Here is a 17,051-nt window from a genome sequence, read left to right as displayed (position 1 = left end):
GAGAAGAGAAGAGAAGAGAAGAGAAGAGAAGAGAAGAGAAGAGAAGAGAAGAGAAGATGTGAGATGATGTGAGGCGAGGCCAGAGAAGGCCTGAAGCACCCACCAGGCAACACAGAACTCAAAGAATTCTTTCTTCCCTAGACCTTCCAAGGGTCTCTGACACCCTGATTTCAGACTCCCCAACAGAACTATGGGAAATAAATTCCTGCTGCTTTAAGCCCACCTCCGCCACCCCAACACTTTGTAGTAGCTTCTTATAGCAGCCACAAGTAACAAAGATGTCACCCAGTAGCCACAGTGTGACTCTAAGAGCTACTTTGGCCTTACACCACCACAGGGCACCCAGGACTTGACCCCACTTTCCCCTCCACAGCTGCGCAAAGCAGTAAGTCTAGGCCCCAGAGCCTAGGCCGTTGCTCTCAGAGATCCTTAGCACAAGCCAGTCCCTCCCTCTGCAAGTTCACTCTACATCCTCAGCGCCACCTACTCCTACATAAGCTCCAGGTTCTAATCCTGCTTCATCAGGATCTATCAAAAAGTGGGTCGCTTCCTACTAATCCCAGGGCAATCTGAAAAACATTTAAACCACACTGTTCCTCATTTACCAGTCCAGCATTCCCTCAGTCCCCATTTCTCCACTCCAGAACTAGGTGAATCCAGAAAGGTCTAGGGTGTGCAGCTATATGGTGGCCCAGAGCACATCAGCAGTTCCCCTGGCTTCTACCCACTAGATGCCACCGAGCAGCAACACACACATACTCAGATGTGACAACCTAGTGTCTCCAGATAACACCAATGTCCCAGGGGAAAATAAAGGCAAACCACACTAGCTGAAAATCGCCTGAAGACTGAATGCTCCAGGGCTCTGGATCTACCATTATTTATGATTGTGTTCACTCATTTAAAAACAAAAGCAAAAGTTCTAAATCCTAGGTGTGAGCCGGGGATGTAGCAGGAAATCAGATTTGGGTCCTGTCCTCATAAAGCCCAAGTTGGCAAAGAGCCTGAAGAGTGCTCAATGATATGGGACTGAATGACTGAATCAGTTTGGCACATAACACCCACAACTTTCCCCTTAGGACATGGAAAATAAAACCCAGCAGTGGGAAGCATCTCTTCCTCAGGGCATTCTTCCACTGAGGAGGACCCACTTTCAGGTATGTCCAACGGACCTGGTGACCCTGTTATCAAGGAAGCTGACACACCAAAAACAAAGAATGCATAAAACAGAAACAAACAGACAAAACAAAAACTCACAACTGGTGAGCAATTAGTCCCAATAAACAAAGAGCCAAAAAATGCCCCAGCCAGAGCTACAGCTATCCCCAGAGGTGGAAATGGGACCAGGAACCTTCCTCCCATAAACACAAGGTTAAGCCTGCATGAGCTTTAGACAAAGCCATGGGAGATCTGGCAAGCGGAGGCAACAGAATGCTGAGCTGAAAAGGTCCCACTGACACCAAAGCAGAGGGTGCCCTTGAAAGCAAAGAGATTCTCACTGTTGGGGTGACTTGGGAATACTTACATAAATAATACTTAGATTAAAAAAAAAAAAAAAAACTGGACGCTCTCTAAATAGAAGGCCAATAATGTAAAGACAAATCAGGGGACACAAGTGCTAGCATGAATCTCCTGTGGCAAGTCACTCTATGGGATCTGGGTTTCCCTTTGTCTTGGAGAAACTTGGTACAATCCACCTCTACCACTAAAGGCATGGCTGCCACCCATGGTGCGGACCTACAGACCATCCTTCTCCAAGGCTGAGAACAAGGCTCTTCCCTCTTCCATCAAAACCCCTCCTGTCGACAGGGTGTGGGGGATACCAAGGAGGGGGTTCCCTACCCTATCAGAGAAGGGGAGGGCGATTTGGGGGGAAAGGACTGTGGGACTGGGAGTGGGGACAGTGAGCATGATGTAAATTGAATAAATAAATTAATCAAAAATATTTTAAGTAAAAAAGAAACAAAAACTTCTCCTGCCCAAAGCAGACATAAAGGAGACCACTGCTTAGCTTCTCTTGGTTTCCAGGAGACCTTGGTCCTGAGGGACCTCACCTGGTGCCCTGTCTCTTGCCCATACCCCAGACTGAGCCAGAAAATAAGAATTCTGAGGGGGGAAATAGGAAGGGGAATCGTGATTCTCTGAGAGTGGAGAAGACCACAGTGACATTCTCCAAGTAGTTAGTACCTGGCTCCAATAATGACTTGAAGAGAGTGGACTTCCATTGTTCACTTTAAGGAGAACTACAGGGAACACCATACCCCAGGTCAGCTCGTGGATCTCGGGGCTACTCACCAACACTGTGTGTCGGAGCTTGGGGTGCTTACAAGAGGGCTGCAGCTCCTCCAGCTACAGCTCCTCTTACTGCCCTTGCAAACAGGGGGAAATGGTGGCATTTTCGGGGCATAAGGAAAGGGCTTTCTCCTTCGCCTGTCTATTTATCAGAGAGGAAAACGGTCTCCCGAACCAGTCCTGCGGTAGATTTCCACTACACCTCTATGTAGAGCGAAGGTGTGCGCTTAGTCAAAGCTGAAAAGTGATGTGGAGAATGAAGACCTGGTTGGTTGGTTGGTTTGTTTGTTTTTCTGTTTTGGGGGGGGTTTGTTTTTGTTGTTGTTGTTGTTGTTGTTGTTATTTAAGTGGAAGGCAAGAAAGAAAAGGCAGAGAAGTGTCTGCCTTCTGGAAAGTCTGACATCAGCCTTCATTTAAAAACAAAAGAAAGGCAAGCCTGGGGTCAGCACTTGCCAACATCCTTGGTGTAAGTACTACACCCCCACTACAGATGCTTTCAAGTGAGGAACCTGACATCGGCTCACAAACATTCCTGAATTTTCATGGCAGCTGGTACAAGCTGGCTCCAACATGCCACTGCATCAGCCCTCACATTCGATTTAAAAAGTTTACATGCTCCTTCCTACTAAACCACTCTGGATAACACACAGTACAGATGGCAGAGCTGGAACCTAACCTCACGGCCACTGTTCCTGTCAGACTCGGGAATCCAGAAGCACCTCAGTCAGCTCTCTCCTAGGGACAATACAACAAATGCTGACAGAAAGAACCATGTTTATTCAAACAGGCCTAGAAGGTAATGGGTGAAATTTCTTTTTCATCTCACACCTCTCTACCTGGGAGGCAGGGAAGGGCTGGGAGAGCAAACGTCTCTCATAGAAAAGAATAATGAGGAACGGTGAACACGAATTCTGTGGCCAGGCTGTGGCAGGGTCCTGCCATCTTCTTCGGAATGTTAAGGTTCCTCTTCCCAGGTGGGAGATATCATCAAGAACTTCATCCTTAGGTAGCCCCAGGAGGGGCTTCTCTTCAGCACGAACGCTGGAAGACACTTGAAGCACAGGAAAGGTAGGGTGCCAGGGGAAGTCGTCTTTCAGAGGAGCCCAGGTACACAGGCTATGGAACTCTGAGCAGTCAGACAACAGCGATCATCAGCATGGCCTTGCACACTGGAAATCCCAGCTCCTAGGAAGGCTGAGTTAGGATGTTCCCAGGAGCCCAGGAGTTTTGAGTAGGAACTTCAAACCATTCAGAAGAAAAAGGATAAAAGAAAAGAAAAAAAAAAAAAAGAACAATAATACTGAAGGCCCATTTTTAAGGGCAATTAAAATTAATTAATTATATTTTAGGTTTCTTTCTCCCAAGGCAAAAACACTATAAGGCTAACAGTGTACCTTGAAATGCAGATTATTAGCAAAAGGAAGAAGTTAAAATTGCTAATCCAGGGCTATTGCCCCAGTGGTATGGTTTAAAAGTATTCCCCAAGATTCATATTGCCCTGATGCTAGAAAGCTCAGAGGTGGGTCCTTTGAGAAATGAGTAGGTCGGTCACCTAGCTATGCTCCACCCCCACACCTCACCATCTGCTATGTCAGGGGTCTGGAAATGGGTGGGTTTCAAAAGTAGGGCACCCCACTCTTGATCTTGTGCATCTGTGAAATGCCTTTCATCATTCTATGAAGTAGAAAGAACCACCTCCCCACCCTCCCCTATCAAACGACAACCCCTCTATGCTGGATCTCCAAGCCTTCAAGACTGTGTGCAAAGACCTTTCTCTTCCTTAAAAAAAAGTAAGGTACCTTAATCTAAAAATTACCCAGGACTCTGTCATAGTGTTACAAAATGGACTCAAAACTTCCATATGATGCAGATACACATTTTTAAGTAGGAATTGTGCTTTTTTTGTTGATTTAAAGAGGTTTGTTTTTTTCCCCCCTCATTAGTAAGTTTCCTAAGGCATTAAGGAATTGAGAACAGTTGCTGAACTCCCTGTGACTGTGGACTAGCTTTAGAAACTGACTAGTGATAACAACAGTCCTCACAGAAGCTCCCAGCTGCTGTGAGTGTTGAGCATAGGCTTGCTCGCTCTCTCTCACTCTCGCTCTCTCTGCATGTGTGGGTGGGTGTGTTGTGTGTGTACACGCGCATGCAAGCATCTTCTCTTCCAGCTTCCTCTCCATCTTCCCGCTACCACCTGGCCCTGGCCTCACAACGCAGGGCCAAAGGTTACTTTTTACTTCTCTCCATGCTGAGCCAAGGCAGCTTTCCCTCAGTGCACAGGGACTTGAAGCTTTTGCCACTTCCTTCATGCTCACACAGCCTAGTCCACCACAGTAGTGACTGGCCACTGGAGGAAGCTCAGAACCTCTCTAGGAGAAAAGCCTGAGAACAAAGAACAGGAGACCCTCGTGAGTGTGGTCTCCAGACTCCATTCTCACCTACAAATCTCCAGACTCCATTGTCACCTATCCAAAGACCAGACCCTCACTCTGTGGTCCTCCACCTTCCTGAAGGACCAAACTCCATCTTAAGTGTCAACCTCTGGGGAAGCATCCATCAGGCTAAAGGACAGTGGCTGACACCCCCACAGACAGCCTTACCTAAGTCCCTAGAGTCCAGCTGAGAACCCAGTGTCAGGTCAAATCACGGCACTGCTAAATTAAAGCAGGGTTTTGTGGCACAAAGCTAGCTCACCTCTCCTTTGCCTCGGGTTAGTCAAGAGAGTCCATGGGAAATAGCCTCTGGTATTTCCAGACCCAGGCACGGAATTCTACTCAGCTACAAATGCTTTAAGGCTGGCAGGAAACAAGCCTAGGGGTATTAGATCAGTTTCAAGGGGATAATAGCTAAATGCTCACTCTCAAAGCTTAGTTCCCAAAGGTACCCATTCTTCAAATAAGATGTGAGGAAAGACTGAGACCCGAGCTAGGTAAGTATTGAGCAGCGGGTGGGATGACAGACCCCAAGCTGCTCCCCAGGTAAGCACACAAACTAAAACACTGCTTCTCCAATTCAGTGTGCTGAGGAATCACCGAGAAAGGTTACAACCTCCTGAGTTTCCTCCCACTAGTTCTGACTAGGCAGGTCTGGGGTGGAAGTTAAGTACTGCGTCCCCCTGACATGACAACTAGTTGCATTTCTCCTCTCTGTCCAGATCTTTTACCAACAGTTTTTCAAAATGGTACTGGTGACTGGGTAGGGCCTTGGGCGTACCAGGCAAGACCTCTGCCTTTTGAGTACAACCCCCTGGCCCATCTGGCAACTTTCCTTAAGGCAGCCAGAATAAGAACGGAAACAGAGCTTTCCACCCAGATTCTAACCTGAGTCACCCAGAAGCAGGTCCACACACTTCCCTGAATATTGGGATTTTAAGGAAGTCAGAAGCAGCACCTCACCTCCCCCAGGCCCACAAATTGCTGCCAGGCAAGGAACATTCCAGAACCAAATGTCTCCCTAGCTCCTGTCTTCATCCTCCAGGCAACTGGCCAATTTGTCCGGTCTTCCCTGAGAACTCAATGTCATCTTCCCCATTCCTCCACCACCGCTCCTCCCCCGGGTCTCTCAATTTCGTTTATGTCTTTTTCAATTAGAACCTTGTCTAACCACGGGCACAAGGCAGCCATGTGATCACCAGCAATCAACCCTTGCCCTCGCGTAGCTTACATTCAGTGTGGTTGGTGGGCCTGAGAGTAGATGCGGCACCCTGAAAACTTTTCAGACACTGAAAAGGCATATTAATACAGGGTAAGAAGCTGAAGATCAGCTGCAAGAAAGGCTCCTCCTTTGGGACATTCTCTTAGCAGAAGAACAATATTCTCTTAACAGAAGAACAATAAACGCCACTACAGCAACGGACTGGAACCTGATAAAGAGCCAGGCCTGTTGGAAGGGACGAGAACAGCCGTGGCCCACGGCACAGCCAGAAGCCAGAAGGGTACACAGCTAGAAGTTGTGTTTCCAAGGCAGCTCTCATGGATACTGTCATACTGGATCCTTTACCAAGACATCAGCTGACCTGTGTTGAGTGTCATATGTGTGGCAGGACCATGTGCTATGTCTCTCTCTGCTGTGCACACAGCCAACTGGTTTAAATACAAACCGTGTCTCACAAGTGAAGAATGTGAATCAAAGAAGCAATAGATGGTAGAGCCACAACTCGGAGCAAGCCTGTGGCTGCAGGGAGCAGCAGCAGAGGTAAGCTAGGGCCAGGATGGTGAGGCCCTGAAGGGTCTGCACACTGCTGTAAGCATAAGAGAAAGCTGGTGGGGATGGACTGGGCTTTCCTGACAGGCTCTTAGATATGACTAAGAAAGGATGGAACTTCTGTTGTTCTTGTTCTTGTTCTTGTTCTTGTTCATTTTGTTTTGTTTAAGACAGGTTTTCTCTGTGTAGCCTTGGCTGTCCTGGAACTCACTCTGTAGACCAGGCTGGCCTCAAACTCAGAAATCCGCCTGCCGCTGCCTCCCAAGTACTAAGATTAAAGGGATGTGCCACCACTGCCCGGCAAGGTGGAACTTCTGAGGAAAGCCCCCACCAAACTATGATTGCCCGCACTGATAAGCCAAACCCCTGCAGCTTCAGCCCATAAAAAGATCCTTAAGTGAAATTCCCTAAGAGGATGATGGTCCTGCAGTGTAGAATGCTTGGAACTCTCAAAGCAGGCACTGGACCAGCAGTATCAGATTACAATCCATCTGGGTAGAAATGCAAATTCTGAGTCCACACCTCAATCCTGCTGAATCTGAGATCCAATAACCTGGGTTCCTCCCCAACTCCAGTTTTTTGTTTTGTTTTGTTTTGTTCTGTTCTGTTTTGTTTGGCAGTTTTTGGGAATCTGAACCCAGAGCCTCACACAGACTAAACCATCAACCACCAGCAGCTTACACCCATAGTTTTGGTCTACACCTTTCAGGTAACTCAAAGAAGCTGGAAGGCTGTGTGCACACAGCATGCCAACTCTGCAAAGTGGAGCTGCCCCTCTCCTGAGCAGCAGCCCTGCTCCACAGATCACACAATCCCTCCTAGGCCCTGCTGGTGGCTCTGTGCCTAGCAAGCTCACTACTGCCCCAATCCATTTTTCTTACCAATTTGATTTCCTGGGTCTATTTACCATTCAACTGTCCAGGCCACAGGGTCAAGGGGAAAACAATTCCTCCTTTCTCCTGGGATCTCATTCCACCTTCACAGTCCTGAGCCTTCATGGCAGAAAACAAGGCCACTCTGGGCATTCACCTAGCTAAGCTTTCCCAACACCTCTGATGCCACATTCGCTCTTTCACTCACTTGACTCTCTTTCAATCATATTTTACAAGAAATATATGTGCCCTTGGCATTCCAGGAACCTCACTCAGGGCCAGACATGTCAATGACAGCAAACATAGACCTCTTTGCTGTCCTCCACCAACTGTCCCACTGGTAGGAAATGGCCAGATACAAACAAATAACTGCAAACGATACACACGCCACAAAGGCCTGAGAAGGTCCCTGGGCTGAGCCCAACATGATGACAGACAGACCCGACAGTAATTTTTTGACAGGAAATAATTGCATGCTGAATCTATGACCAACTCTAATTGAAGTTCCCTATGTGCATTGTATCCAACCTCCTGGCAGGAAAGTAGTAGTCTCCTCCAACTCTAAAAGGGAAAAAGATGGTTTACAGGAGAAAAGAGGGTGTGTGGAGAAAACAGCCAAGATTCAGGCGAACAGAATGGCTCCAGGGCCCACCTGCTGGGTCCCAGCTATGAGAGAACAGGATGAAATGCTGAGTTTGGAGGAGAAAAGGCAGGCAGGTGTCCAGGTAGACAGGAGTTCCAGGAAGGAGAAAAGTCAGCCTAAAGACAGAAAAGAAGCTGATCAAGTTGGTGAAACTCAGGAGCAGCATCAGAGGAATTAGAAATCCAAACTATCCCGGAGGCACACCAGGCAAGACACACTGGTGAGTACATACTATTGGTAAGGAGATAAGCCGTAGAGGAACAAGACTCCTGCTTTTCTGATTCCCCATTTTTAAAGGGGAGGGCAGTCTGTGTGCAGATGATGAACTACTCTACCACCACATTTAATAAAGTCTAAAGGGAGGCCAGGGCACTGCAAGCTCGTGAATGAATTCGATCAACTGATGAAGCAGATTAACAGATCTTCTTTTCATTATGTCTCCACAGAGTCCTCACGAAGGATTCCACTCAGTAGCCTGGGATCCTATTTCCAGAACACTCTTATCACTTCTTATCAATAAAAACTTCATAGATAGCAACGAGGCAACTTTGGTTCGGTGAACAATAGGGATTTTCTTACCCAAATATGTGGAAATTTTTCATAAAGTTTTACCTTGTTCCCCCCCCTCCCCGAGGAGCACAACTAAACTAGTTGACAAAAGAGAAGTGATCCAAATTTGCCAACCACTAAGATGCTCAACCATAATTCAAACTCACCACTGTCAAACCGGAAGCCTGCACTTCCTCCATTAAATCAATACTTTATCTCAATGTGGTGGTACAGGTCTAGGATCTCAGGACTTTGGAGACCGAAACAAGAAGATCTTGCGTTCAAGATCAGCTTGGGTAGATCAACGTGACCTTTCTCCAACAAATCACCACAGCCTCTGATGGATAATGGCATAGATTTGGTCTCCTTCAAATATGTGCGATTACATATCCTGTGTTTGCATACAATAACATATATGTGGGGGTGTGATGTCTTATACAATCATATCCATGTTGCAGTAAACTGCAAAAGAAAATCAAGACTGTCCAGAAAACACAAAAGTTTATCTACAGTTAATAAAAGGATAAAATTACTGGTTGTACTAGGACAGGGTGGAAGTTTGCGGGAGTAGTATAATACATAAATAACTGAAGCTTAGGAATCTGCTCGCCACCAACCAAAAAAAAAAACAGCTGAGCACCTGTTCCATATTGTACCCAAATTTGACTACAGCCACATATAACTCAAGAGAGATAGAATATCGGTCGCCTGGGGGAAAGTGAATCCTAAGAGCAGCAGCACAAGTCATCCAGAGCACAGGGCAGGTCTGACTGAGTGCGGCACTGATAATCCAATGTATGCCTATTCACCACACACTTCAGATAAAGCAAGTGCTTCTGAGCTTCCATCATCCTATTTCCTCAAATCAAAGTAGAAAAAGTACCCTCTACAGTCACGTCTTCCAGTTTTAGATTTCTAGAAAGTGACCCAATGTCCAAAATTATTCTTTCCAGGATCCAAATCCTGAAGTGACTGTCATATGTAAAAATAAATGCTAAACAAGCACACATGCTAATCCAAGCCACGGACCCGAAGCTACGTCACTCTCCAGAAAGACCTAGTGAGGCACTAATTATAAGATGAGAAAAGTCAAGAAACAAATGTCCCTATCGCTACCAAAACTTTTAAAATCAACTTCCTTTACACTTGGTGTTTTAGAGTCTTGATTCTTTCCAGACCTAGGAGCTGCATAAGCACATGCTGCCCACCTGTAAACTTCTCAGCCATCTTCAATCGACTTCCCTGACCCTCAAACTCAATGGGATAAGGCCAAAAGGAATTGCTCGTGATGATTTCTCAGACACATTATTAGTCAGTCAGTCAGTCTGGGCTGAGCCGCTACTAAAGAGACGGACACATTTATCAAAATAGAAGTCGGAAAGAACTCTTACTTGCAAAGTCCTCTTGTGAAATCAGGGGACACGCAAACTTTTAGTAGACTTTCCAGGCTCACAGAAGGACTAGAACACATGACCGGTTCATGTTTAACTATAGAAAAGAGAAGATGGATGGGCTGTAGCTGGCAAAGTCTTAAAAAGACAGCTGGGGAGCAGGTGAACCAAAAAAGAAAAGATAGGCAAGTCTCTGGGCAAATTGTATAGCCAAGGACGATCATGATTATGGCTGGAGAGTTGTTACATAATTACTTGTTAACTCCTAACACATACCTTCATGGCTTACACTAACCACTGAAGCTACTGTATGTGCAACAGCCAAGGTTTCTCCATTTAATTTCATTCAAAGAAAATAAGTAATCTGGAAGCTATTCCTTTCTAAGATAACTTGCCTGCTTTTACACATACAAAACAGCCTCCGGGAGAGCCAATTTGCCTCTCTAGAAACAAAATTCGGTGTTCCTCTTTAATATTGTTTTCTTAATATTTTTTTTTTAAGGAGAGAGATACTGAGGTACATTCACCGAGCCAAATATATGATCACCTCACTAAAAACGACTTCCATTCCAAAGTGGAGGATGTGATAAGGGTCCCTCCCCCATCCGTGCCTATACCGCTGGCGCAAAACGCAAGACCACTGTGTGTCCGATGTACTGCATTCCAGCATTTGTCAAAAAGTTTACGAGGATTTATCGAAGCGACGGAGTAAAAAAACAATAAAACAAGCAGAAACGAAGGAAAGCGAGCAGGAAGATGCTAGCGAGGTAGAAGTGGTAAAGCGCCCAGCGGCGCAGTGCAAGGCCCGACAACCGGGAAGCGACCCAGCCCCCCGCAGAGCGGCCGCCCAGCGGAGCGCGGGGGTTGGCAGGCTCGGGGGTCTCAGTAGCCCAGGGTCCCAGATACCCTAGCCCGGGCCCCGCCTCCGATCCCCTCCCCAGCCCTTCCCCCGCAGCGCCGCGGACGCCCGCCGGGCCAGCTTGGCCCCGGGTCAGCGCTGCGGAGCGCCGCACAACCGCGGAGGCCGCCGGCGCCCTTACCTCCTTCTGCTTAGGGTCCTGCGGGTAGACGTCGGGCGGCCCGAGCCGCGGGCGCTTCAGCGGTCTCTGCTCATAGCTGAGAAGCCCGAAGGCGGCCATGATCTCTCATGTTAACCGGCGAAATGAATGAGAGTTAGAGCTGGAGCAGCCGCCTCTGAGCACCAGGGAGCAGCACTTTGCAGACAGACTCCCTCTTCCCTCCACTCTGGCTCGCCGTGGCGCTGCAGGCAGGAGAAAAAGCAGGTTGGAGACGGCCGCTGCCCGCGCGCAGACGTGCTCAGGGGGGCCGCCTCCGTGGGTACCCCGCTGCGCCGAGCCCCGGGACGCCTGCTCCGCGGGCGGCGGCGGCGGCGGCGGCGGCGGGGCTGGAGGTCGGCCAGGGTCCGCCGCGGCGACAGCCTCCCGCCACCCCCACCCGGTCCCCAGGGGGAGGAGCAGATGATGGGAACGTGTGACTTTCTTCACCAATGAACCCAAACCCACCCAGGGGGGCCCAGGCTGGGGTGGGGGAGGGGCATCAAGGGGGAAAAAACTTTTCTTGGCGCCTAGGCGGGAGGCTCGGTGCCCGCCGAGAGCTAGGCGTCCTCGGGCCCGCGAGGCGCTGCGCAGCGGCCCGCACCCACTTCCTGGCTCGCCGTGCCCCGCGCCCGCAGCTTTGCACCCGGAGGACCCGCCGCCTCGGCACGGAACCGCGGGCGCAGAGGGAGAGAGGCCGCGAGAGGCGAGGATGCGGACACCGAGCGAGGCCGGTGCCTCCGGGCTCAGCCGGTGCACGAGCTGCGCGGGTCCCCTCGGCGGCGCCCGGGCGCTTTGCTGGCTGCCGGCAGCAGCGGCCGCGGCGGCTGGAGGGGGCCGCGCTCGCTGTGGCGCGGGGCCGACTTAACCCTTTGCTGGCCCTCCCGGGGCTGGGGAGGGGGTGAGCAGAGGTGGTCGCGAGCACCGACGGACACATCGGGAGCACGGGCGACTGGGCTCCCCGGGCCACCCCTAGACGTCGCGCGCCCCGATCCCCACCCCCAACAGTTTACCTGTTGGTCCCTAGCTAGCGGCTAGGCAGGGGCGGGCAGCCGGGACGCCCTGGCGGCCACAGCCTCCATCGCTCCGTTAGGGTTGGGGAATTGGATTTGACGTTGCGAGGTGTCTGGCTCGCCAGACTGCGGACGCCGCGAAGTTTGCGGCTGCCTGGGGGCGTCGCTCGCTGTCGCCAGCGTTCTCGCCCCCACGGCCCGGGAGCGCGAGCTCCCGAGTTGGCGGACGGCGGCGCGGCGGCCGCACTGAGCATGCCCAGCTTGGCGGCCGGACCGCGGAGGAGTTGGCTGCGAGCGCCTCGAGCGCTCCCATCTGCCTCTCCGGGTTTTCGCAGCCGCAGAGCGCGCAGTCCACGGGCCCTGCGCCCCAGCTGGCTGCAGGGTTAACCCGGCTGTGGAACCAGCACCAGGAGGGACCCCGGGCCTCGAGCTGCGACCTCCGCCTCGACCCCTCCTGCGGTCGCCATCCCGGCAGCCTAGGCGAAACCTCACCTGCTCGCATCACAGGGATGGGAACCGCGGGGAGGGGGGCGATCCTTTCGGGGGATCTGGTCAATCCACCCGCCGGCGCCCCTCGCTTGCTCCAGGTAGGCACACAGATGCGACGCGGGGCCAAGAGCCTTGAGCACTGAGACCTAGCCTCGGAGGCGGGCCCAGCGTGTCCTAAGGGACCCTGCAGGAGGCGCGCCCAGGAGAACGCGCCAGCACTTGGCCAAGAATGATGGCTGCCATTTATCGAGTCTTCCTTTGGTTGTATGATCTTGATGGTCTGAATTTGCTTCTAACAACAAACCCTCCAAGGTTTTACTTCACCTTCTTTATAAATGAGGAAATTGTGTCAGCTCGGAAAGGTCAGATGACTTGTTCAAAGCTGCAAAAGCTAATGGGAATTTGAACCTACCACTGCTGGAGCTCAGGTTTCTGACCTCACCCCTCTGCTTTGATTGGGAAGGGCTGTGTGCTTGATCTGCCCTTGGCCTGATTGTATCACATTCTCCATAACTTGAGGAATGTCTTGGACGCCTAGTTCCCAGCTCTGGAGAGCATGTACACAGAATAACCTGCAGCCTTTCCATAGCACCTGGTACGTGGTGATGATATGTGAATGTCTACTCGCTTTGCTGCCTTTAAAGCACCCGAGGGAAGGAAGAAGGAAGTGGATAAGGCGATGGCATTGTAAAAGACTAGTTCTTCATTGTTCACCCTCTGAACTACTAGTACCTCCAACCTAGCCTAACCCTGAAATGGAGCTGTATGGGGCAAACATTACTCAGTCTGAGCTAGGCCTCCTACAGAATACTTTACCAAGAGGTGCTTCCTTCCACTGTCCACCTTGCCATGAGCATTTCTCTTCTACTACCCTATATATAATAATAACTTCATGGTGCAGTTTGCCTTGTGTTATGGCAGCTATCAAATCCAGTTCCTTTGCTTGGAAGAAAATACAGTTTTTATTCATATCTAGCTTTATTAGAAAATGTGTCAAGCATAGCAAAAAGTGAAGAAAGTATATAATAAATCTCCAAGTATTTATCATCTGTAATAATGTTTCACCATTTTTATTCCATGTATTTTCCCCGTTCTCAATGAACTAATGTACCCGCTGATTCAGTAAGGACAGTTTTCATTATTGAACACAGCATGGCACTTGGCACATCTCAAAAAAGTTTTGATTTGTGGGATGGATAGTAGGTGGTTGGCTGGGTAAATGGACTTAGGTCATCACAAGTAATTCTTTACAGGTACTATATTATGCCGCTCAATCTGATGTCCATAGTTTGGTGAGAGACATGTCCAAAGTTTTTCTCAGGGATAACTGTCTTACTCGGTTCTATTTTTGACCACGGCCACTTTTACACTTTTATTAAAAACAACAACAACAACAAAAACAAAAACATTTAATTGGGGCTACCTTACATTCAGAGAATCCATTATTGTCATGGCAGGAAGCATAGCAGCAAACAGCAGACATGGTGCTGGAGATGTAGCTTAGAATTCTACAACCTGTCTTGGAGGCAGCAGAAAAGATGGACACTCGGCCTGGATTGAGAAGTTGAAATCCCAAAGCCCACCGCCCTCAGGAACACACATCCTCCAACAAAGCCACACCTACTCCAGCAAGGCCCCACCTACTCCAACGAGGCCACGCCTACTCCAAGCCCTTGCTTCCTTATCTCTCTCCAGGAGCAGTCATTCCCTAATGACTAAGAGTTCAAATATTTGAGCCCAGGGGGCAGGGGAGGGGGAGGGCATTCCTATTCCAACCACCACAATAAACAAGGCGAAATAACCCAGGGAAACATTTTTGCACAAGTCTTCTTTGCCTGTGTAAAGGCAAATGTCTATGCAGACATTTCGTAGCCAATCTTCTCTCCTTGCCAATCATGGATATGCTGTGCAAGCCACGGGCCACCTTAAAAAGTTCTCCAGGTTCTTACAAGTTACAAAGGACGAATAAAAAAGGTGTTCAATGGTCCTCTCCAGGTTCTTTGTGTGAAGATGAAGATGAAGAATAACATTTTTCAGACCAGTTCTCAAGAATGGGGGGGGGGATAATTAGAGCAGATCCATTGTGAGCTCTTCCTACCATTCCTGCCCTGGGGCTGCTGGTTCAGGGCCATTGAAGGAAAGCAGTAAAGCCAGAGTCAGACCTAATCCCTCCCAAACCTTTGCCTATTATCATCGTCAATGCTCTGCGTGCATTGATTATCATTATGTAGTACATGTAAAAGAGCATCAGAAGAAAACGTATAAAAGAAGAAACTCCTAACCGTGTACTGTGCGATAGCAGTATGCCCTCCCCTCAAGTGTAAAGGAACAATTCTCATCGCCGTGCCTGTAGGTGCAGGAATTAAAGTGGCAGATTTTCTCATGGGATTGATGCTTGTCCAGCTATATACAATACGGTGTTTTGTTACCAGCTTGTCTGCAGGCAATCTTGCTTACTTTGAATTTTTCTTATATCCCAATTACACTTAAATGCATACATCTGGATCATAAAAGAAATTTTCATGCTTTTCATTTAGTCAAAAAATGAAAGAAAGGAAGAAAGGAAAAAACTGGAGTGGCTGGAGAGATGATTAAGAGCATGCACTGTGCTTCCAGAGGACCAGCACACAAACTCTAGTTCCAGGGAGATGGAATAACTCTGGCTCCTGCACTATAAATTTTATATATATAATTTCATCACTTTGGCCCGGTATAGCTAAAATATTGTTATTTCGATGTATGGGCCATAATATTTAAAAACAGAGAAGATCTAGAGCTGTAAAACAGTTACCTAGCACGCTCAAAGCCTTTGTTTGCTTTGGAGTTCAGTTGATTCATATAATGGGGAAACCAGCCAAATAAACTAAAAAAAAAAAAAAAAAAAAAAAAAACAAAAAACTCACCAGTGGGTAATTTAGAATGACACAGACACACAGAGAGGTTGTTAAATTTTAACAAAGGTATTAATTTTGAGATGTTTCATTCAAATTAAGTTTTAATAATTTTGTGCTTTCAGAAATGAAAGGATATCATTATTATGACTCAAGCAACAGTGAGGAGTAGAATTCTATTGCTAGCTCAGTACATGGTTTCAATTTTCCTAGTAGCCATATTTTAAAAAGATGAAATTAATTTCATCCCTAATCTGGCCCAGTGTAGCTAAAAATATTGTTATTTAGATGTATGGGCCATCATATTTAAAAAACAAACTATGTATGGGGCTTATGTAAAGGCTCAAATAGCAGAGGCTTGGTGCCAAAGCTGATGTCCTGAGTTCAGTCCCTAAGAGCTACGTCAGAAGGAGAGAGCACAATCCTGTAAGATGTCCTCAGACCTTTACCCACCCACCAAGGCAGTCAAGGTCCAAGTGTGAGCACATTCGTGAGCACATACATACACACTAAAATAATAATGAATGAATGTAGTTTTTAATGAGTGGTGTATTTTGTTTTAGATTAAATCTGGTGTGCATTTTATATTAGCAACATACTTCATTTTCAGACCACCACACACAAATGTATCTAAATCTGTAATGTACATGATTTCTTTTTTTTTTTTTCTGAAACAAGGTCTTTGATAGTACAGGTTGATAGCAACCTTGAACTTCCAACCTTTCTGCCTTTACTTCCTAAGAGCTGGGGTTAGAGGTGTGTGCCACTATCTGTGAAGTACTGGGGATTGAACCCAAAGATTCAAGCATGCTAAGCAAGTGCTCTGCTGAGCTGCTTCCCAAAGCTCATAAACGGGATCTTAATAAGATACTGAAGAAACAGATAAGACTCAAAAAAAAACAAACAAACAAACAAAAAAAAGGCATCTGGCTGCTACACAGATGAAAGTCACAGAGGAGCGAGGAGCAAGATAAACCTGGGGCTTGAACTTAAAGAATGGGGAAACTGAACTAATGACAAAGAGGAAAAATTAAGCCTTATTCCCCAGACAAGCAACATCAGGACATCAGGTTTGGCAACAAGCTCACGGTCTGCTTTCAGCACTAGAATCATAATTTGTCAGGTAACCCAGAGCTGCCCCTACTCTACAGATTAGACAAATGTTGAGTTACTCAGGAATCCAGTAGGAAATCCAAAATGTGATTTACTGATACACTGGGGTACACAATTCCAGAGATTTATAAACCCCCTTCCTTTCTGATCATCTCCTTTCTAATCTTAAAGACACAAGTGGGTGAGTATGAAATTAAAAGGAATTGGGTCTTTCCCGGGAGCAATCACTCAGACTGCCCCACTACAGAACTATGTTTCCTAGTGACAGGAAAGAGACACAACCTATATGGTAGCCCAGTGGTCCCATCAGTGATTGTACATTGACAGTTAATTATCACCTAACGCCTTTTGTATTCATTTCCTACCAGAGTTTCCCAGGGTTCACGGACAAATTTGGGGTTTTGTTGTTTATTACGGAGGGTTTTTTTGTTGTTGTTGTTGTTTTGTTTAGGTCAGGCTGGCCTTGAAGTCATGACCTTCCTGTCTCAGCCTTGCAAGTGCTGGAATTACAGGAATGTGCGTGCCACCACATCTAACCCA

The 17,051-nt window shown here is 47.9% G+C and overlaps 1 protein-coding gene across 10 annotated transcripts in view; it reads right to left on the bottom strand.

Annotated features, from left to right (window-relative positions):
* The window catches only part of Med12l (mediator complex subunit 12L), a 299,671-nt gene extending 287,405 nt beyond the window's left edge, over positions 1-12,266 (bottom strand). For 8 of the 10 annotated variants that reach the window (XM_029537710.1, XM_029537715.1, XM_029537717.1 and 5 more), the window contains exons 1-2: positions 12,019-12,237; positions 10,991-11,211 (exon numbers count right to left, since the gene is read on the bottom strand). In XM_029537710.1, coding sequence (XP_029393570.1) covers positions 10,991-11,089 — 99 coding nt within the window. In that variant the 5' untranslated portion in view covers positions 11,090-11,211; positions 12,019-12,237. Of the gene's footprint in view, positions 1-10,990; positions 11,212-11,609; positions 11,658-12,018 lie in introns of those variants that run through there. The other 2 variants (XM_029537714.1, XM_029537711.1) reach the window with 2 other exon arrangements.
* Positions 12,267-17,051: the final 4,785 nt, after the last annotated feature.

This window comes from Mus pahari, chromosome 4 (genome assembly GCF_900095145.1).
Source record: "Mus pahari chromosome 4, PAHARI_EIJ_v1.1, whole genome shotgun sequence".
NCBI lineage: Eukaryota > Metazoa > Chordata > Mammalia > Rodentia > Muridae > Mus > Mus pahari.
This window is presented reverse-complemented; position numbering and strand designations above follow the sequence as displayed.